The sequence below is a fragment of the Aspergillus novofumigatus genome (genome assembly GCF_002847465.1).
Source record: "Aspergillus novofumigatus IBT 16806 chromosome Unknown P174scaffold_3, whole genome shotgun sequence".
In the NCBI taxonomy this organism is placed as follows: domain Eukaryota; kingdom Fungi; phylum Ascomycota; class Eurotiomycetes; order Eurotiales; family Aspergillaceae; genus Aspergillus; species Aspergillus novofumigatus.
In genome coordinates, this window is record NW_020194276.1 from 441,431 (window position 1) to 457,333 (window position 15,903).

The window sequence follows — 15,903 nt, forward strand, 5'->3', positions numbered from 1 at the left end:
GTATCGAGCAGTCCTGCGCTTGCCATTCCCAGAGCCTCTCAAATGTGAGACAAGGAGGATCTAGAAGGTAAGAGCGAGGCTCAACGTCCGAAACATGAACTACATCTGTCAGGAACCATTCTCATTTTCACCATAGAACGGATACCCTGTCTATAGTCTTCCTTCAAGTGAGATCAGAAAGGTCAAAACAGATGGCTTCAAGGCTGTTACTCGTATGCGACAGGCGGTCTGGATGCGTCATCGAGCAATGCCGCCTTCTGCGAGTTAGACCGCGACAGGATCAAAATAGATACTATTCAATGACATCAGTTAGCCTGCCCGCGCAGATCATCACTCCCATTTGAACTCAAGCTGATGAGAGACTCGATGTCAACACAGCAGGCTGCTCCAGCCCAAATCCTGGTCTATTCAGCGTGCAAACAGCACAAACAAGCCAACGTCCCGTGACCTCGAAGTACAGAGTACGATGCATCGAAGTGTCTTCCCTAACCCCCCAACCCATGTGTCAGGGACTCTGATGTTACATTGGACTTTAGCTACATACAACCTGGGGGTTGTACTGGAGCCTAGCTAACTCCCTAATTAATGCATTATACATGGCATGGCATGACATACAGCACGCAGTCAAGCATGCCCGTTGCGAAATGCGACGTTGCCGGGTGTCCCCCGTTAGACTCAGGTCGGGATGATCCCTGTCGACTGCGGCATCATAAAACAGCCCCAGGCAACACTTGTGCGACGTCTCCCAATCTGGGGTAAAGGGGTGGTAAGGAGCGAGGTCATCCCGCTTACTACAGAACACAGAGAATGTTATGATGTTTTCGGATGTATTAGGAACAAAGTACCCCGCTTTGTGGACTTGGTCCGGATTGAGATGCAGGATTGTCTGGAAAGAGGCGAGTCCTAGTCATTGCGCTGATTGGGCCTTGAGGCTGCCATGGGTTGAAAATCGATGGTTGAAACCGTTACTTCATATTGGCATTGTTGGAACCAGAACAGGAGAGGTTGACCGAAGGATCAGACTTTCGCAGTCAAGGAAGAAACGGCACAAGTAGACATGACGCAGACAACTCAACAAATTCAAGGCGGATCGTAGCGTACATCATTTAGCACGCTGATGCGCTTCTTGGGTGCAACGATACCAGAAAAGCATGGAAAGGCGGAAAGGGAAAAACAAAATGAGGAAGAAAAAAAAATTACATGAGAGTCACAAGATACTGATGGTGAAGCTTTTAGGCAATAGACCTGAGTGTCAACGCAGACTCAATTGCACACAGACAGAAAAGAAGACCCTTGTAAAGGGGAAATAAGAGAAATAGAAACCCTGAGAAATCATACCATCTTAACATCATGCACGCCGAACCATCCGTCCCGAGTCACAATGTACAATCCAATTCTACCCAAACTCAATTCGCAGGAGCAATACTAGATCGCTTGCCCGTTAGCATAATCCATGTCCGATGTCATCATCTCTTTGACCGACTAGCAGGTCAATAGACGAGCAATGAGACAAAATGGCGCACTTAAGCAGCCAGCAGAGGCTCCCTGGTCTCCAGAGGCTGGCGGTTGTGCTCAATCGGTTCTGCTACCGGCTCCTGCTTTGGGGCCGCCGGGAAGTCCGATGTCTTGATGACGGGTTCGGAGATGGGCTCCTTCTTGACAACAGAACCGGCGGCCTTGGTAGCTTCTGGTGAAGTACTGCGGCGGTGGCCAATGTACTCCTGAGCCTTGGCGCTGTAATCACCAACGTATTGCTTCACGAGACCGGTGGCATGATGGGTACGCTCCTCAGCGAGGTCCTTCAACTGGTGCGCTTGGGAGTTGATCATTGCATGGACATTCTCAATTTGATCATCAATGACTTCGCGGTTGTTGATGTAGACAAGAGGCCCCAGATAGGCGATGGTGACTGCAATCAGAGACAATCCCCAGAATGGGAGGAACTTGATCAGCCAGTAGGCAGTAAAGGCGGCAGAGAAGGCCTGCAATTTTCGTCAGCGCTGAGCCCGTCCTTCAAAGGACAATATGAGGAGCAGATTCGAGTCTAAACATACAGCAACAGTGTGGACAACATTCTCGGCGAACAGAATACGCTGGAACTCAAGAAGAAGGAAGTCGACGAGCTGTTCGAGGTCCTCCAAGACTGCCTCAACGGTTTCCTTGGGGACGGTGTAGTATTTGCGAGGACGGAATGAGCTGGCGAGGCCCTGTGACAGCACGAGACGACCACCAATTTCGGCCGCAGCAGTGACTACCCTCTCAATCAGCCAGCGATCGCAATATATGCACCAATCAGTATCAACTCACATCCCAAAGCCAGATACGTAAACTTGAAGAACCAGCGAAGAAGGGGCAGGTAACGGGCGGCAAAGATAAAGGCGATGACGCTCACAAAGGAAACAGCAGTAGCTCTGGGTTGCTCCCACTGGTGCATGTCAGCAACTTATATAAATTTGAGACCAGATCAGGAGATAACTCACGCTCAGGAGTCTGTAAAGCAAGGAATGATAGTCTATGCAATCATTAGCTCTGTCTTCTGAGATTGCTGGCTTGACTTGAAAAATTGCTTGACATACATGTCAGGGGCTGCCCGGTCGCAGTGGTCGTTGACGGAGTTGAGCTCGAATATCTCAGGTCGCGCAATTCCTCTTGGGTACGCGAGGCCTCGGACTTGATGTTGTCCATAACAGGACCTGCAAAGCAAACTTGTTAGCACTTTGATTCCTCCGCTATCGATTGAGGTCATTCTGTACCGTTCGTCACAGCATCTCTGATGCCTGGATTGTAAGGTCAGTCTGTGTAACGCTAGGCCGCAGGGAAATGACAAACTATAGATAGCAGTCGTAGTTAGCATTCCTGTCTTCAAAGGAAGTCGCCCATGTCTGCTCCAAACGTACCTTACTGCCGTTAGGGTTGGGATAGCTCACGTCACCTTCGGCCATGGCGGAAGTTTGTGTGGAAAGCTCTAGAACTTGGTTCTCAAGAGTATGAAGATGACTTTGTTATCAGGGGTTCCGTTAGAAAATGAAGTTCCGGATTTAAACAGATGAAGTCGATGGGACTAGGAGAAGTGTTTGAAAAAGAAAAGGATGAGAGAGGGATGGAGGGAAGTGGATGGAGGCAGCGGCAGCAGCAGGAAAAAGATAAGGAGAGGGTCGTGCTTTAGTCTAGTCTGGTTCGATCCGGTCTGTTTTGGTGGTGATGCAATACAAGCGAGCCCGGACAGGTTCGGGCTTGTCTGGTCGTGTGCTTCACTGCCTTTTCCCTCTTGTCGAATTAAGGGGATGATCCACTCGAGTATTATTCTGCAGTAATGAACGTCATTTATCGTTCACTAATTATTTCCCGTCTCGAAGCATTAAAAGACTGCTACCTACTCCGTACATGGCGGGAGGATTGTCTGACAGAGCTACTATTAATATTTCTGGGCTCCTTCGACATGTGATAGCGGCACTCATTCCTAGCGATGACATACGCAGTATCAACATCATAGGCTCTATCGCCACACTCTACAAACTTGGCAAGCAGCATATCCATGAAACCAAAGTTCCAGTGCTACTGCTGTACTACTCCATACAAAGTTCACTGTTCATTTGTATCCAGACTTTATTCTAATGTCCAGGGTTGAGACCTCTCGAACATTGTGGCTGGAAAAACACAGTCACCCCCGCGCAGATGGGCGAATGGTGGAAGCCGTTAAGTTACCTATGATCTCACAATGATCTCTTGATTCTGGCAGGCTGATTTGAAAGACCAGGTTTGCACTGCTGTTGATTGCAGGAACAGAACGCCCATTAACGAGCCCGCTGTTCGATCTTCTTCTCGATTCTTTAAGTTTGTTGGTGATTGCGGCTTATAATAGCTATGCTCTTGAATACAGTAGAGTTCTGGCCGAAAGCTTAGATCTAATTTCTCAACCCATTTGAAGTTCTAGCAGTGTTTCCCGCTGGAGGAGGCAGTAGTGAAGGCTGAGAGGCTCACCGACACCAGCGGATTCCACTGCTGGAAGCAAGGGTCAAAACTATTGCAGAACAAGAGAGTCTGGTGCAGGCTCTGCCCATCTGGTATGACCACTCTAGCGAGCTGCTGGCTATTTGAGAAGGAGCGAATATAAAAGTCATTGCGTCGAGGAATCGCAGCGAAGAATTAGAATGGATCTATGTAGATGCCAGAAAAATCAGGCAGACTTTCATGATGTAGTGAATCACGTGATCCGGCGGGACACAACGCGTCTCCGATGTTTTGATGCTCGACTGCCGCCGACGACGAGCGACCGCAGCACATTGTTCGCCAACAAACATAGCCGCACCACGCCATAAATCGATGATTACCTCGCCTGGCCCTGACACCTCAGAACGGGCATTCTGGCCCTTTACGTGATTACACCGTTTCAACCCGCACCCGCCCAGTAAATCCTTCCTATCGCATTTGTTTACATCGCCATGGCGCCTGCCGGACCGAGGGTGCAGAAGCCTGTGGGCTCTGCAGCATGGATTTCAACCGAGAAGGAAAACTTTGCGCAGCTTGTTGATCAGGAGATGGAAGAGATTGAGTATCCTGTGCGCCATGAGATGGATTGGTTGAATGAGCACATGGCAGAGGTGTTCGCCAGCAATCAATTGTGCGTTCTGATCTACATCTCAATCAAACCATCGACCCTTGCTGACTGCAAAATAGCAATCTTACAGACGTGTTCAAAACTCCCGGAAAGCTCCGAGGTAAGACACCTCGAACAGCACGGAAGCGGAATGTAAATGAGAACAGAATTGTACGTTGGCCGCACCCATTGCTATGTTTTGACGTTCGTTAATTATCCGTACTGACCGATGACAGCCTTTGAGTGAGATCTTCACAACATCTCATAATCAAGGAGACCGCAGTCGTAATGTCAGCCCCGCCCGTTCACCCGTCAAACCCACCGCTGCGCCTATCACAACTGCGCCATCGGAGGCCAAAGTCTCTCCAGCCAAGACGAGGGACGCCGCAGAGAATACCTCGCAGCCTCAATACCCTGATTTAACCCAGAACTTGAACTCGTTCCCCCAGTATAACACTGATTCCGGCTACCATGGGATGCCGGACGATGAAGGGGAGGATCAGGACGATGATGTGGTTCTCACCCAAGTGCAGTCGGAGACGCTGACATCCACCCAACCTCTCGAAGACGAGCCCGTAACCGTCAACGAAGGTCAAACCCAACCACAGCGACAGTCTGTTGATCGTCGTACAACAGCTGCTTCATTCCATTCGGCTCAGGAAGACGTACGCCAACGCGGACAGACGGTCGAGCCTATGGAGGAGCCTGTGGAAGCTATCAACATTGAGACAACGCCAAGACAGGAAAAGGCGGCTTCTTCCACGCCTCAGCCAGAGGAGAAGCAGCCGGAAGCATTCGTCGTGGCAGATCCGGCGCCAGAGGAGGAGCCAGAGGCCGAGTCCAAGCCACGGGCGGAACCGCAAACATCGCCAGCCAAGTCTTGTCCAATGAAACGACCAGCAGCTCCGGTGGAAGAAGATCCGGTGGAAGAAGACCCGGTGGAAGAAGACCCGGTGGAAGAAGACCCGGTGGAAGAAGTGATCCATGAAAAGGATGACACGCCTCTTGACTCCCTGGATGACATCGGCACGCCTTCGGACAATTCCACTCCGGAAAGACCTCCCATCCGCAAGAGCAGTCTGAGCTTTGCATCGCTCCCTGCACGGGAGCCACTGTTGAAGAAGAGCTTGGGTGGCTCGAGACTCTCTCGCACAAGCCACGTTGATATTGCTAGAGTGAACAATGCTGCAGGTCCTAGTTCATTTGGTCGGCAGACGGGTGGACACAGAAATACCGCTGTGGATGAGGAGCCAGCGCTGGATGACGATATGGACATTGATGAAAGTAGAAGAGGTGCTCAGCTGCAAGATGATATTGAGGCAGAAGCAGATGCCACAGCTAGCAAGGCCCATACCAAGTCTTCCACTCAGAGACTTCACGAAAAGATTAGCATGCTTGGCAAACTTCAACCCTCGCGGCCCACGAAGTCCATCCCATCTGTTTCAGGCCTATCCTCCGCTCACGTTGCTTATCCCGAGCTCCCAGCAGCCAGTGCAAAACCAGAGGTGCTCAATCCGGAATCTCGCGAACCGTCCGCACCGGAGCCTATGGCAATCGACGGGGGCGACTGGATCAAGCCAATAGAGTCTCCACAGAAAGCATATGCCCCCAGAAGCTCGAAAACGGAACTGAAGGTGAAAGAGTCCACGAATGAAAGCAGTCGCGCATACAGTGAGAAGACTTCGCTACCCCGAGCTCAGAATCGGGGTGACGCGGACGCGGCGAGAGCCAGCAACCGAAACGTCGCAGAATCAATCCGTGAAGAGTCCTCAACGCCAGCTTATTCTTCACCCCAACGGCCCGCCCATCAGAAGAGTACGTCAGTGTCCAATACGGGCCACCACGCTTCCACAACACCAGTGGGATCTCCCGCTGCTGAGCGTCATGATGGCCCTCTGAGCGCATCCAAGTTGAAACTTCAATCCATCATGAGATCTGCCAAAGGTCTGTTTACGAACACTGGCAGTGTGACAGCTGCAGCGAGACTGGAAGCGTCCTCGCCTGATGAGCTAGGGTTGCATTCGTACAATGGTGCAAGCGGTAATGCTGCTCGTGAAACACAAGACCGTCGGCCAGTCCAGATATCTAGTCCTCTCCCTCGGCAAGAAGGGCGCAGAACGCGAAGCTCGACTGAGAGGGAAGAAAAACGCAAGCAAAAAGAGCTTGAAGATCGTCGTCGAGAAGAGGAGGAGGCGGAGAAAGCACGGGTAGAGGAACGCCAGAAAGCCCTTCAGTTGAAGATCGCTCAAGAAAGGGCACGGATGGAAGAAGAAGAACGTAACGCTCCTCCTTCGGCAGCCGCCGCTCCAGCCAGCTCGAAGAAGGCACAGCCGCTGCAGAGACATCAATCCAGAGAGCCCGAGCCCAGCCATGAACCTGTTTCTCGAGCACCCAGCCGAATGTCCGTGTCCCAACAGCAGTCAAAGCAGAACGATCGGCGCCCTGTTAAGCCCACTCGCGAAGTTCTCCAGAAACCCAAGCCTCAGCCCGTCTCAATTCGTGTTGGCAGCGCGCTTTCGCGCCAGATCCCACTCGCATCCACTTCTGTGGCGTCTAGCGGTCCGGAACCCAGTGCTTCTGTCGCTGCACCGCCCTCGGCTTCCAAGCCTCCAACTCTCAAGAAGAAGGCCAGCAATTCTTCTTTACATACCGCCTCTTCAAATAGCAGTTTCAAGAGCTCAGTCTCCAGCCAATCGCAGCGCAAGGTTCAGCTCGCGAATGAGAGGAAGAGAGAGCAGGAAGAAAGAGAGGCGCGCCGCAGGGAGGAGCAGAGACGTGAGGCGGAACGCAAGCGAGCTGCTCAGCAGCAAGAAGAAGTGCGGCGTCAGGAAATGCGCAGTCGAGCAGAGGCCGAACGCCGGGAAAGGCTTGCTGCTGAGGACGCGAAGAAGGCCGCCCAGATACAGGCGATCGAGAAGCGGAGACAGGAAAATGCACGGAGATTAGAAAGACAGGGCAGTCAACAACCTACTAGCGAACGGGTAAGTGAGTTCCGTGAGTGGCTTCGAATCCAATGCTGATGCTTCATCTACTTTAGGCTTCAATTGTCCAGCCAGAGAGACCTCTTTCACAGGCCGCCAGACCCGCGTCACGGCTTGGATCGATTCAACCTTTCAGTCGGACGATCAACCCACCTCAGCCCAATCCGGCCAAACCACCGAAGAGAGGGCTGGACGAGGAAGCCAGCTACCGTCCGGCGGCTATGAAATCCAGTACTGTCCAACCTTCCGGGGAATCTAAGCGCAGGAAGACGGAAGACGAACACAACCCTATGTCCGCCATTCGACCCACAATGGCCCCGCCCATCAGACAGTCGGGGATCCGCAAGGTAGGCTTCCGCCATTCTCAAATCACTCTGGTCGTGTATGCTCATCTCGTATTCCAGGAATCCATGAAACCTCCCATGTATGGCCACGGACAAAATTCTACGCATCAACAAGGCTCTTCGATCTTCAAAACCGCCCAGCCCCAGAGAGCGGCTCACCCCATGGATATGGCAAAGTACGCAAGCGGCAAAATACCCTTCGCAGAGCCAAGCAATGCCGCGTCTCAGCTGCCTGGGCATAAGACTCCAGGTGCCAGCTCGTCTCAGAGGGCACCGGCGAAACCATCTCCCAACTATCCCAACGGCGAGAACATTCATCTTCCCGAGATTGCTACCGATAGTGAGGACGAGGACTCTGATACGGAGATGCTCCCCGTGCCCAAGTGGGCTCAACCTAAAGAGCTCGAGAACATCCTTCGCCAGCAGGAAGGCATGGAGGCGGACTCGATCTTCGGTCCCATTGCTCCGTTCTCACTGGAGGAGACATTCAAGGCGGACAAGAAGATCAAGAAATTCCGGGAGCGTACCAGCAGCGCCAACTGGTCTGGTGCCGATGGACTGACCCAAGATGAAATCCGGCGTGACCTCGCCGAGCGTCAACGGCTGAGACTCAACGGCGGCTGGACCTTTAACTCATAATTTCTGCCTCCATTTTTATTTTGGTCGGGTATTTCTTCAATCTTTATGTTCGGGGTTTGCGTTGCTAGCGACAGCTGAAGTCTGGAAGAAATTGGGTGATTGCATACCTGGCGGCGTTTGCGGGTCGTTGATATGCTATTAGCTTTGTAGTTGCATTATTGGGAACATAATTCAAGCATTTAGATTTACACAATCATGGATGAGTTTAGGTATTTTAAAGTAGTCGAAGGCATTGGTTTCCCGTCCAACACGATAGACTTGGAGTTCATAATCCGTCCAGTCCATTCGATTGAGAGATATATTATATTGTATCTGCTGCACACAACAACATCGTTCATATAACTACTAGGAATGGCAGACGGGTAAACAAGTCAAAGAAATAATAATAAGAAAAGAAGGGGAAAGGGAGATGAAGACAAAAAGAAGAGACAGGAAGGGAAAATTTTCAATGTGAAGAAGACCTGTCAAGGGGAAAAAAAGAATGCATCATCCGTGAATCGAACACGGGCCTCGTCGATGGCAACGACGAATTCTACCACTAGACCAATGATGCTAGTTGTTGACATTACCTCATCACTTTACTATATGATCTAAGCTTGTACCATAGTTCCTCGATTTTACAAAAGAGAGGGTGGGAAAATAATTGAGCAACGTACAATCCACGAGATTCTAGAACAAAATGGGTTATTTAGGTAGCCATCAGCGTCTACAGAGATTCTATATGAGCGTTTGTGGATTCGGCAGAAGCGTCGTGTACTCTCTAGTTGGTGCCGCTGGAGAGTCTGGGAAATATATACCCGCCACAGCCTCGTTGTGAAGCCCTAAAGAGCTGGACTTGGTGAACAGCAGATGTCTCAAAAGTCGGATTTCTGTACCATCAGGCCTCTGGGATCAAGGTAAAAGGCATTCACGATTTCAAGCCGCTATGTTTTATTAAAAAGCACAAATCAAGCGACTTTGCTATGGGTTATTTCGGATATAATTTTCTAAGTTTCACATCCCGGCACATACGTATGACCACAGGTGTGGAAGACATGGCTTTCTAGTCTATATAATGCATTTATCGTTATTGTAGAGCAGAGGTTGCTCGGTGCCAACGTCAATCAACCCAAGTCCTGGTCTCTAGATGGATATGGTGATTGGTGGGTCGTCCGTCTCTTCACAGATATCCGAAGGAAATAGTTGATCCCACTTTGAGTAGAAATCCGGCTCAAAGCTGTATGTATATTCAACGTCAGCGAGAGCCGATGCGCCGATATCAGTGTCTTCACTGTCATCTTCTTGATAAGAGCCATCGACCTTTTCGTCTCCCATAATGGCTGCTTGATCATCAGTTTAGCCATCAGCTTGGTCACTATGGACGCCCATCATCTTTGACTATACAGCCACATTTCTTCGTCCTTTCTTGGATAGTCTCCTCACACAATGTCCTAGATTCATCGGAAACAGCGATGAAATTGGCTCTCAATTTCTGCAGGCGCAGCCTTCAAGTGTCACTTTCAAGGCTTCCACTTCATAAGTCGGGAACCGAGCGACGGCATTGACCAGGAACCCGAGCAGGTCAGCATTAGTCATTGCAATCAAGGAAGTACAGTGCACAGATTATGATCTGAGCCATCTTCGCAAAGGCCCAAGGCAAATAGAAAGAAGTGACCGCTGCACCTTAGTGCTCCAACCCTTCAGCCTGGCAAAGACAAGGCCCACTCTTCGCTGCATGAGGTTTTCTCGCTGATCCATTGCCGGATTCCCCGGCGTCGGGGAAGTAATCCATGACTTTCTTGCCTGCGTTATACTTTGCTTTCGAGAACCATACGTTTTTCTGGCCCCAATTGGGACTGGGTAGTAATGGGCTGATGTAATCTTTCGTCCCTCTTTTGACGTTATAAGGAAGTTCGCGTGAAAGGGATCCTGTCTCCCATCGGCCTTGTTTGCACGATGTGGTATTTGCCTATTACTATGTTAGCAAAGTATACGCCCCACGAACGGTACATTCTATACTTTTATTTTGTCTTCTTGGCTGGTTTCCTGACAGGTTAAAAGAGGAATCTCTGCTGTATTGAAACCAGCAGCCTTCATTGGTGTGAGGAGATTTGTGATAAGCTCCGCGCAAGTTGGTATAACTTGCTGTGTGCCAGCCGAATGATCTCGGCAAGGGAAGTCTACCACCTGGAAGGTATTTCAAAGTTTCGCGAAGGATCTCCTTGGTGTTGTCATTGCCATCTAGGGCAAGGAGTTCAGTGTGGCGCGTACATCACCTGCATCTTCACAACGACCGGCCGGTTAGTAGTTGGACGTGCAATATCCAGTGTCAGATTCGGATGTCAGGATCCATCCCCACTAGGAGGTATTATATCAAGAGCCACAGGACAGTCATTGCCAATGCCAGCATCCCAGCACATCACCATATCTCGAATCGAGGTTGACTTCCAGCATGGGAAATGATTCGAGATGTCCAGTCGAGTACCTAAATAGCACACACACAACATTAGAGTCCAAATCAACACCGGCAATGATCATGTCACAGGTTACCGGTTTCTTGTCCAACCGATGAATCAGTATGGAGATCTCTAGTACCAACGACCTGATATAGTCCCGATATCCCAGGTCGAGTTGTATCGCGGTCAACATCCCAGTCTTGAATCCAATCCACGATACCTGGGACACCGTGTACTATGTCGTAAATCCCAGATTCCCAGATCACATTGCGCGCTGCCCTCCTTGCCCTCCTTATTCTTCTTCTCCTTCTCCCCCAAGGCCATCAAGGAGATGGCCTTGAGGAGCTCCTGGGCCCTGGTGCGCCTGCGAGCAACTTCCGCTTCTTCGGCAGCGGCGGCCTCCCTTCTCCAGCCGATCGACTTCGGCCCGCTAATATGATAGATAATATGATATATCAGCCTTGGCTCACCACTATACGTACGTAGTGGAAATGACAGTACAGTCTTACCAACATTTTCGATGACGAATCCATCTGACAAGAACTCATAACTCTAGAGCCGGAGGTTGGTCAAACAGGTCATTTGAGGAAGTAAAAGTTGTAAGTGGTATAATGTTGGAGTTATTAGTAGTTAACGAGTAGCTGGAGAAGTGATAGTGTCTTACAGAAAAGTGAGTGAGCAGCCTAATAAGACAATAGCTTGAGATGTTGGTAGGAATGGTTAGAATATTCTGTTCATTCACTGCCTTTAACTTCCGCTAGTGAATTGCCTGTTTTTAGATCTATGTTCTGTGAATACCTCTAGGACCTGAATAAGTGGATAGTCAAAAAACCACAGCCCAAGGGTTGACCTGAGTATCAGTTGATGGTATTGGTATTCTATCATGATATCTGCAAGGAGTATACAAGGGCCGAGACTCTATCTACACATACATACATTGTGTTCAGTAGGACTCAATCCTACTATGGATGGATAGTTGCAAGCTTGTCCAGACCATTTCAATCGACCTCTGGTTCAACATCACTGACCTCGTCGTACACCTCGTCCATGGCGTCTGGATTGAGATTGGCTGCGTCGGGGTGATGCCATCCTTGTGCCTGTCTCTGTCATGGGATACCGTGCGCCACCCAAGTGGCTGAGATGGGTCTTTGATGTATTCGGACATGGGGAACTGTCGCAGGGTCAGCTAATATCCAAAAGAGGGAAAGAGATTTACCTACGTAATGATCGTTCTTCTTCATCGTTACAACCCATGGCACGTTGTCAAAGGTCACGGCACGCAACCGGAAGTATGTATTGTCTGGAATTTTGCCGACCTCCCTGACGAAGCTGTCAAGGTTCGGCGTCGGAACGCCATTCACGGCGGTGATGAAATTTGTCGGCGCAAGGCCATATTGATAGGCTGGGGAGCCGCGACTCTGCATAAGTTAGTACCACAACTACATTAAACTTAAGTACCACGCAAGACATACCCTTGCACTGACATACACCTCGCTGTGCAGCTTGGAAATTTGCTGGCGTACGGCGTGGTGTGGCTTCTGCAGCACGGCACCGCAGAAGACAACGGCACGGTCGGTCTCCAGGTCCTCGGTAGGTACTGTAGGTAACTTGAGGTGCATCTCCTGGCCGTTGCGCACGATAAGGGCGTCAAGGACCTCCTTCTCATACATCTTGTCCAATTCAGAGACGCGAGTGATGAGTTGACCGTCCAAGGTCAAGATGATATCCCCTTCTTGTAATGAGTCTGCATCGGACGTGAGCTGCGGCGGAGGACAGTCGACTTTGCGCACCATGAAGAGCTGGTGCCGCGATGGATTCGCCTGTGCTACCTTCTGGATCCACTCCTCCGAGACACCCATGATGCGGGCCTGACTCATCTGAACCACATAGCTCTCCATGTTGAGGATTCGCAGCTTGGGAATGATCCCCTGCTGGATCTTGGATGTAACGGGCAGGAGCGCCGGCGTGGCGAAACCGAGATGGTATTCCACATCCTTGTGAGAGCTCGGGGTGCGCTCTCCCAGATAGTTGAGCCACAAAGCCTGGACGACTCCATCTTCCCCAATCAGCACACCGTTCGTGCACTGCCCGCTCAGGCCCGTGTCAACAGTGATGGCATCCAGGTTGATCGCACGGTAGCGCGGCGCCGAGGCATTCGCGGGAATTGAGACGGTGGTGATGTCGGTGACCGCTGTCTTGGCGACCACGATGCGGAAGTTCTGATTGAAGCCCACGAAGATGGTTTCCTGGCCCTGCTTGATGTACTCGGTGCTCAACTTAGCGCTCTGAACAGGAGCCTGTACCAGACTGGGGTCATATTGGATGATGGTATAGTTCTGTAGAGGATGCAAGAAGATAACCTTGGCCGCGACAATGATCGAATCGGCCACAGTGATGTTGATGTCACATAGATTATAGGGAACAATAGCTCTGGACACCACAACCAGACCCTTTTCGGCATCGATCACCAACCCGAAACCAGTTTTCTTGGCTTGCGGGTACCCGTCGAGCTTCAAGGGCATGGTGCAGGAGACACGTACGAAGCTGCGCACAATATCCGCAACCGCAGGCTGACTGACTCCGTCGAGTTGAATGAAATCAGCTTTCGTCGGAACCGGCGTTTCAGCTGGCACAGGGTCGGCAAGATCAGAAAAGTCCCACAGACCCGTCTCGTCGTTACGAATGGCCATTCGCATCTTGGGATGCCAGTGGCGGTCTATGTACACGATGCTGGTACCCCGGGTGTGGAGATCTCGAATATGACGATACGAGATGACCACCCGAGCCCGATCCGGGATCGTCTTCATTACTTCAATGAACTCGTCTAGATTTCGGGTCGGGCGTTTGTCCACAGCATCAATAATCCACCCCGACAGGGTATTCTCCAACTTGAAAGAGCCTGCTGCTTCGCAAACATATACTCCTCGAGTGGCGATGGCATAAAGCCGGGCCTGCTGATAGGACAAATTGTGGAAAGTACTACCGGCTACCGTGACAAAACGGTCTGGTGTGATGGCATGCAGATCGCCCACCTCGCATTCCACCTCGACATTCTGACCGCCTCTCTGAACCAGCAAACGCACGGTTTTCCCGACGCTTGAATCGAGGATATCGTCCAATCGGATGAACTGCGTGAGGAGCTCCCCGTTAACCTGCAGCAGGACATCTCCTTCTTCGAGCTTTCCATCTGCAGGCCCTTCGGGTAATATGATCTCAGCCACCAACATACTGGTCTCATGCGGTGAGGCTTTGCGAACAGCAGCCTCCCACTCTGGAGTCAAACCCAAGCGACGACACTCGTCAAAAGGCTTGAGGATCCACTGTGTCTGAATCGTACCCCGGGCGACAGGCTCACCGCGTCGGATGCACTCCAACGCACGAAGGGGGCGGTCTAGGGGAAGGAAATAGTCAGTGGCCGCACCATCCGCGCGACCGCCAGCCTGTAAAGCAATTGCATGACCGTCAATATTAACGACAGGACTGCCGGAACTGCCACCACTGGCGGCTGCCGCGGCCTGGATGTAGTTCGTATTGAAATCACAGTAACCGTCGCCATACTCCGGCGCATTTCTGTCGAGCCGACTGATGACACCAGACAAGATGCTCAGCTTCTCCCCAGCATCATTACCCACGACTCGAATCTCACAACCCACGCGGGCCGCCTCCGGTCGAAGCTTGAGCTCAGTCAATTCCATGTATCGGATCGCCTTGGGGTCGAATTTCAGAATACCAAAGTCGTGCACGGGATCTCGATAAACAGGACGCACGTCGGACTAAATAACACCATGTCAGCAGTGCAACGATGCCATATCTTCAGCCCCAGACATCACTCCAACTCACCTCCTCATGATTATCAAATATACAATAACCCCAGAACGGCCCCGCGCAAACCACATGGCGATTCGTCAGGATATATCCGCGCTCAGCATCGACCACAAACCCCGTCGCCTGACTACTCATCGACAAGTCCGTATCAAACGAACAAGTCTGGCAGAAATGGATCGACACTACGCTCTTAACAACCTTTTCAATGGTAGCCTGCCACTCGGGCGAATCCGCCTGCGCGGGGCCGATAGGCATCACCCGGCCTGTATCCTCCTCATCCTCGACATCGTAGACGGTCCCGTTCGCGGGCGTGGCGTCCCCGGGCGTTAATGTCGAGCTCTCGGGTTTCAGGTGTTTGGTCGGGCGCTCGGCGGGGCGGCAACGGAGCTGCGCTTGCGCTTTGTGCTGGTTTCGCCATTTAGATCCATGCTCTTTCGAGAAGCAGACCGAGGTAGGGACGGACAGGAACGAGTGAAGGGCGCGAGGGAGGAAAGCAAACGGTTGTTTGTCCCAAGATTGCTGCGTATGACAGGTTTTGCGACTCTAGTCCACCGCGAGAGAAGATGTCGATGCGGCAGTAGACGATCAAGCTGCTTATGCGGCGATACAGACGTAACACAGCAGGCACTAGGCGATCGTGAACTACTCCAGGAGAATCGAACAGACTGTATGGAAATGCGAGGCGTAGAGGTGTATGGTGATGGAGGCGGCGCGGAGGCGGAAGTAGCAGTAAGATCAGCGATAGTAGTAGCGACCGGCGGGCTCCTTCTGTACAAAGGGAGCAAAACGCAAGACATTCACAAGACACCCCTCCAAGTCAGCTACTACCTTAGGAATAGAAGAGGGGAAAGAAGCAAAGAATGAAAGAAAGAGGAGGGTGAGACGACGGTCAGTAGGGAGAGGAAGTGTCAGGCACTCATACTCCCAGAGCTTCCAAGGTTCTTTCTTTTTTGCAGGGCGGACAGCCGCAGCGCAGGCCACTGATTGGGTAAGGCCCTGGTCCGGCAGTGGCTGGAAGGGGGATCAAGTGATGATGCGCAGTCATTGTAGTCCTGTCTTCTGACCGTTTCTACTGCATAGCT

At 51.3% G+C, this 15,903-nt stretch overlaps 3 protein-coding genes and 1 non-coding gene across 4 annotated transcripts; 1 reads left to right on the forward strand and 3 right to left on the reverse strand.

Moving 5' to 3' along the window:
• Positions 1 to 1,289: 1,289 nt before the first annotated feature.
• Positions 1,290 to 3,245, reverse strand: P174DRAFT_120043 (uncharacterized protein). The gene is made up of 8 exons (XM_024821069.1): positions 3,162 to 3,245; positions 2,903 to 2,997; positions 2,754 to 2,777; positions 2,577 to 2,693; positions 2,481 to 2,512; positions 2,308 to 2,425; positions 2,055 to 2,251; positions 1,290 to 1,982 (listed from the first exon to the last, which is right to left on the reverse strand). The coding sequence occupies exons 2-8, from the start codon at positions 2,940 to 2,942 to the stop codon at positions 1,524 to 1,526; spliced, it is 987 nt and encodes a 328-aa protein (XP_024683547.1). The 5' UTR covers positions 2,943 to 2,997; positions 3,162 to 3,245; the 3' UTR covers positions 1,290 to 1,523.
• Positions 3,246 to 4,275: 1,030 nt separating this feature from the next.
• P174DRAFT_439618 (uncharacterized protein) lies at positions 4,276 to 8,771 on the forward strand. The gene is made up of 5 exons (XM_024826850.1): positions 4,276 to 4,621; positions 4,678 to 4,768; positions 4,834 to 7,578; positions 7,635 to 7,925; positions 7,983 to 8,771. The coding sequence occupies exons 1-5, from the start codon at positions 4,443 to 4,445 to the stop codon at positions 8,559 to 8,561; spliced, it is 3,885 nt and encodes a 1,294-aa protein (XP_024683548.1). The 5' UTR covers positions 4,276 to 4,442; the 3' UTR covers positions 8,562 to 8,771.
• A 272-nt stretch (positions 8,772 to 9,043) lies between these two features.
• Positions 9,044 to 9,114, reverse strand: P174DRAFT_t79. Its single transcript has one exon. It is a non-coding gene; the product is annotated as a tRNA-Gly (tRNA).
• Positions 9,115 to 9,683: 569 nt separating this feature from the next.
• P174DRAFT_502414 (putative nuclear serine protease HtrA2/Nma111) lies at positions 9,684 to 15,866 on the reverse strand (the record flags this gene model as incomplete). The annotated part of the gene is made up of 10 exons (XM_024831092.1): positions 9,684 to 9,880; positions 10,266 to 10,509; positions 10,546 to 10,781; positions 11,091 to 11,216; positions 11,263 to 11,426; positions 12,025 to 12,167; positions 12,217 to 12,414; positions 12,469 to 14,769; positions 14,837 to 15,340; positions 15,744 to 15,866. The coding sequence occupies 10 exons, from the start codon at positions 15,864 to 15,866 to the stop codon at positions 9,684 to 9,686; spliced, it is 4,236 nt and encodes a 1,411-aa protein (XP_024683549.1).
• Positions 15,867 to 15,903: the final 37 nt, after the last annotated feature.

Bases quoted from the DNA above. Each gene is read 5' to 3' on its own strand.
- P174DRAFT_439618 (XM_024826850.1), top strand. From the start codon at position 4,443: ATGGCGCCTGCCGGACCGAGGGTGCAGAAGCCTGTGGGCTCTGCAGCA. The intron at 7,579-7,634 runs GTAAGTGAGTTC...CATCTACTTTAG, and splicing joins AACAACCTACTAGCGAACGG to GCTTCAATTGTCCAGCCAGA. The intron at 7,926-7,982 runs GTAGGCTTCCGC...CTCGTATTCCAG, and splicing joins GACAGTCGGGGATCCGCAAG to GAATCCATGAAACCTCCCAT.
- P174DRAFT_120043 (XM_024821069.1), bottom strand. From the start codon at position 2,942: ATGGCCGAAGGTGACGTGAGCTATCCCAACCCTAACGGCA. The intron at 2,694-2,753 runs GTACAGAATGAC...TTTGCTTTGCAG, and splicing joins CAGAGATGCTGTGACGAACG to GTCCTGTTATGGACAACATC. The intron at 1,983-2,054 runs GTATGTTTAGAC...CGAAAATTGCAG, and splicing joins ATGTTGTCCACACTGTTGCT to GCCTTCTCTGCCGCCTTTAC.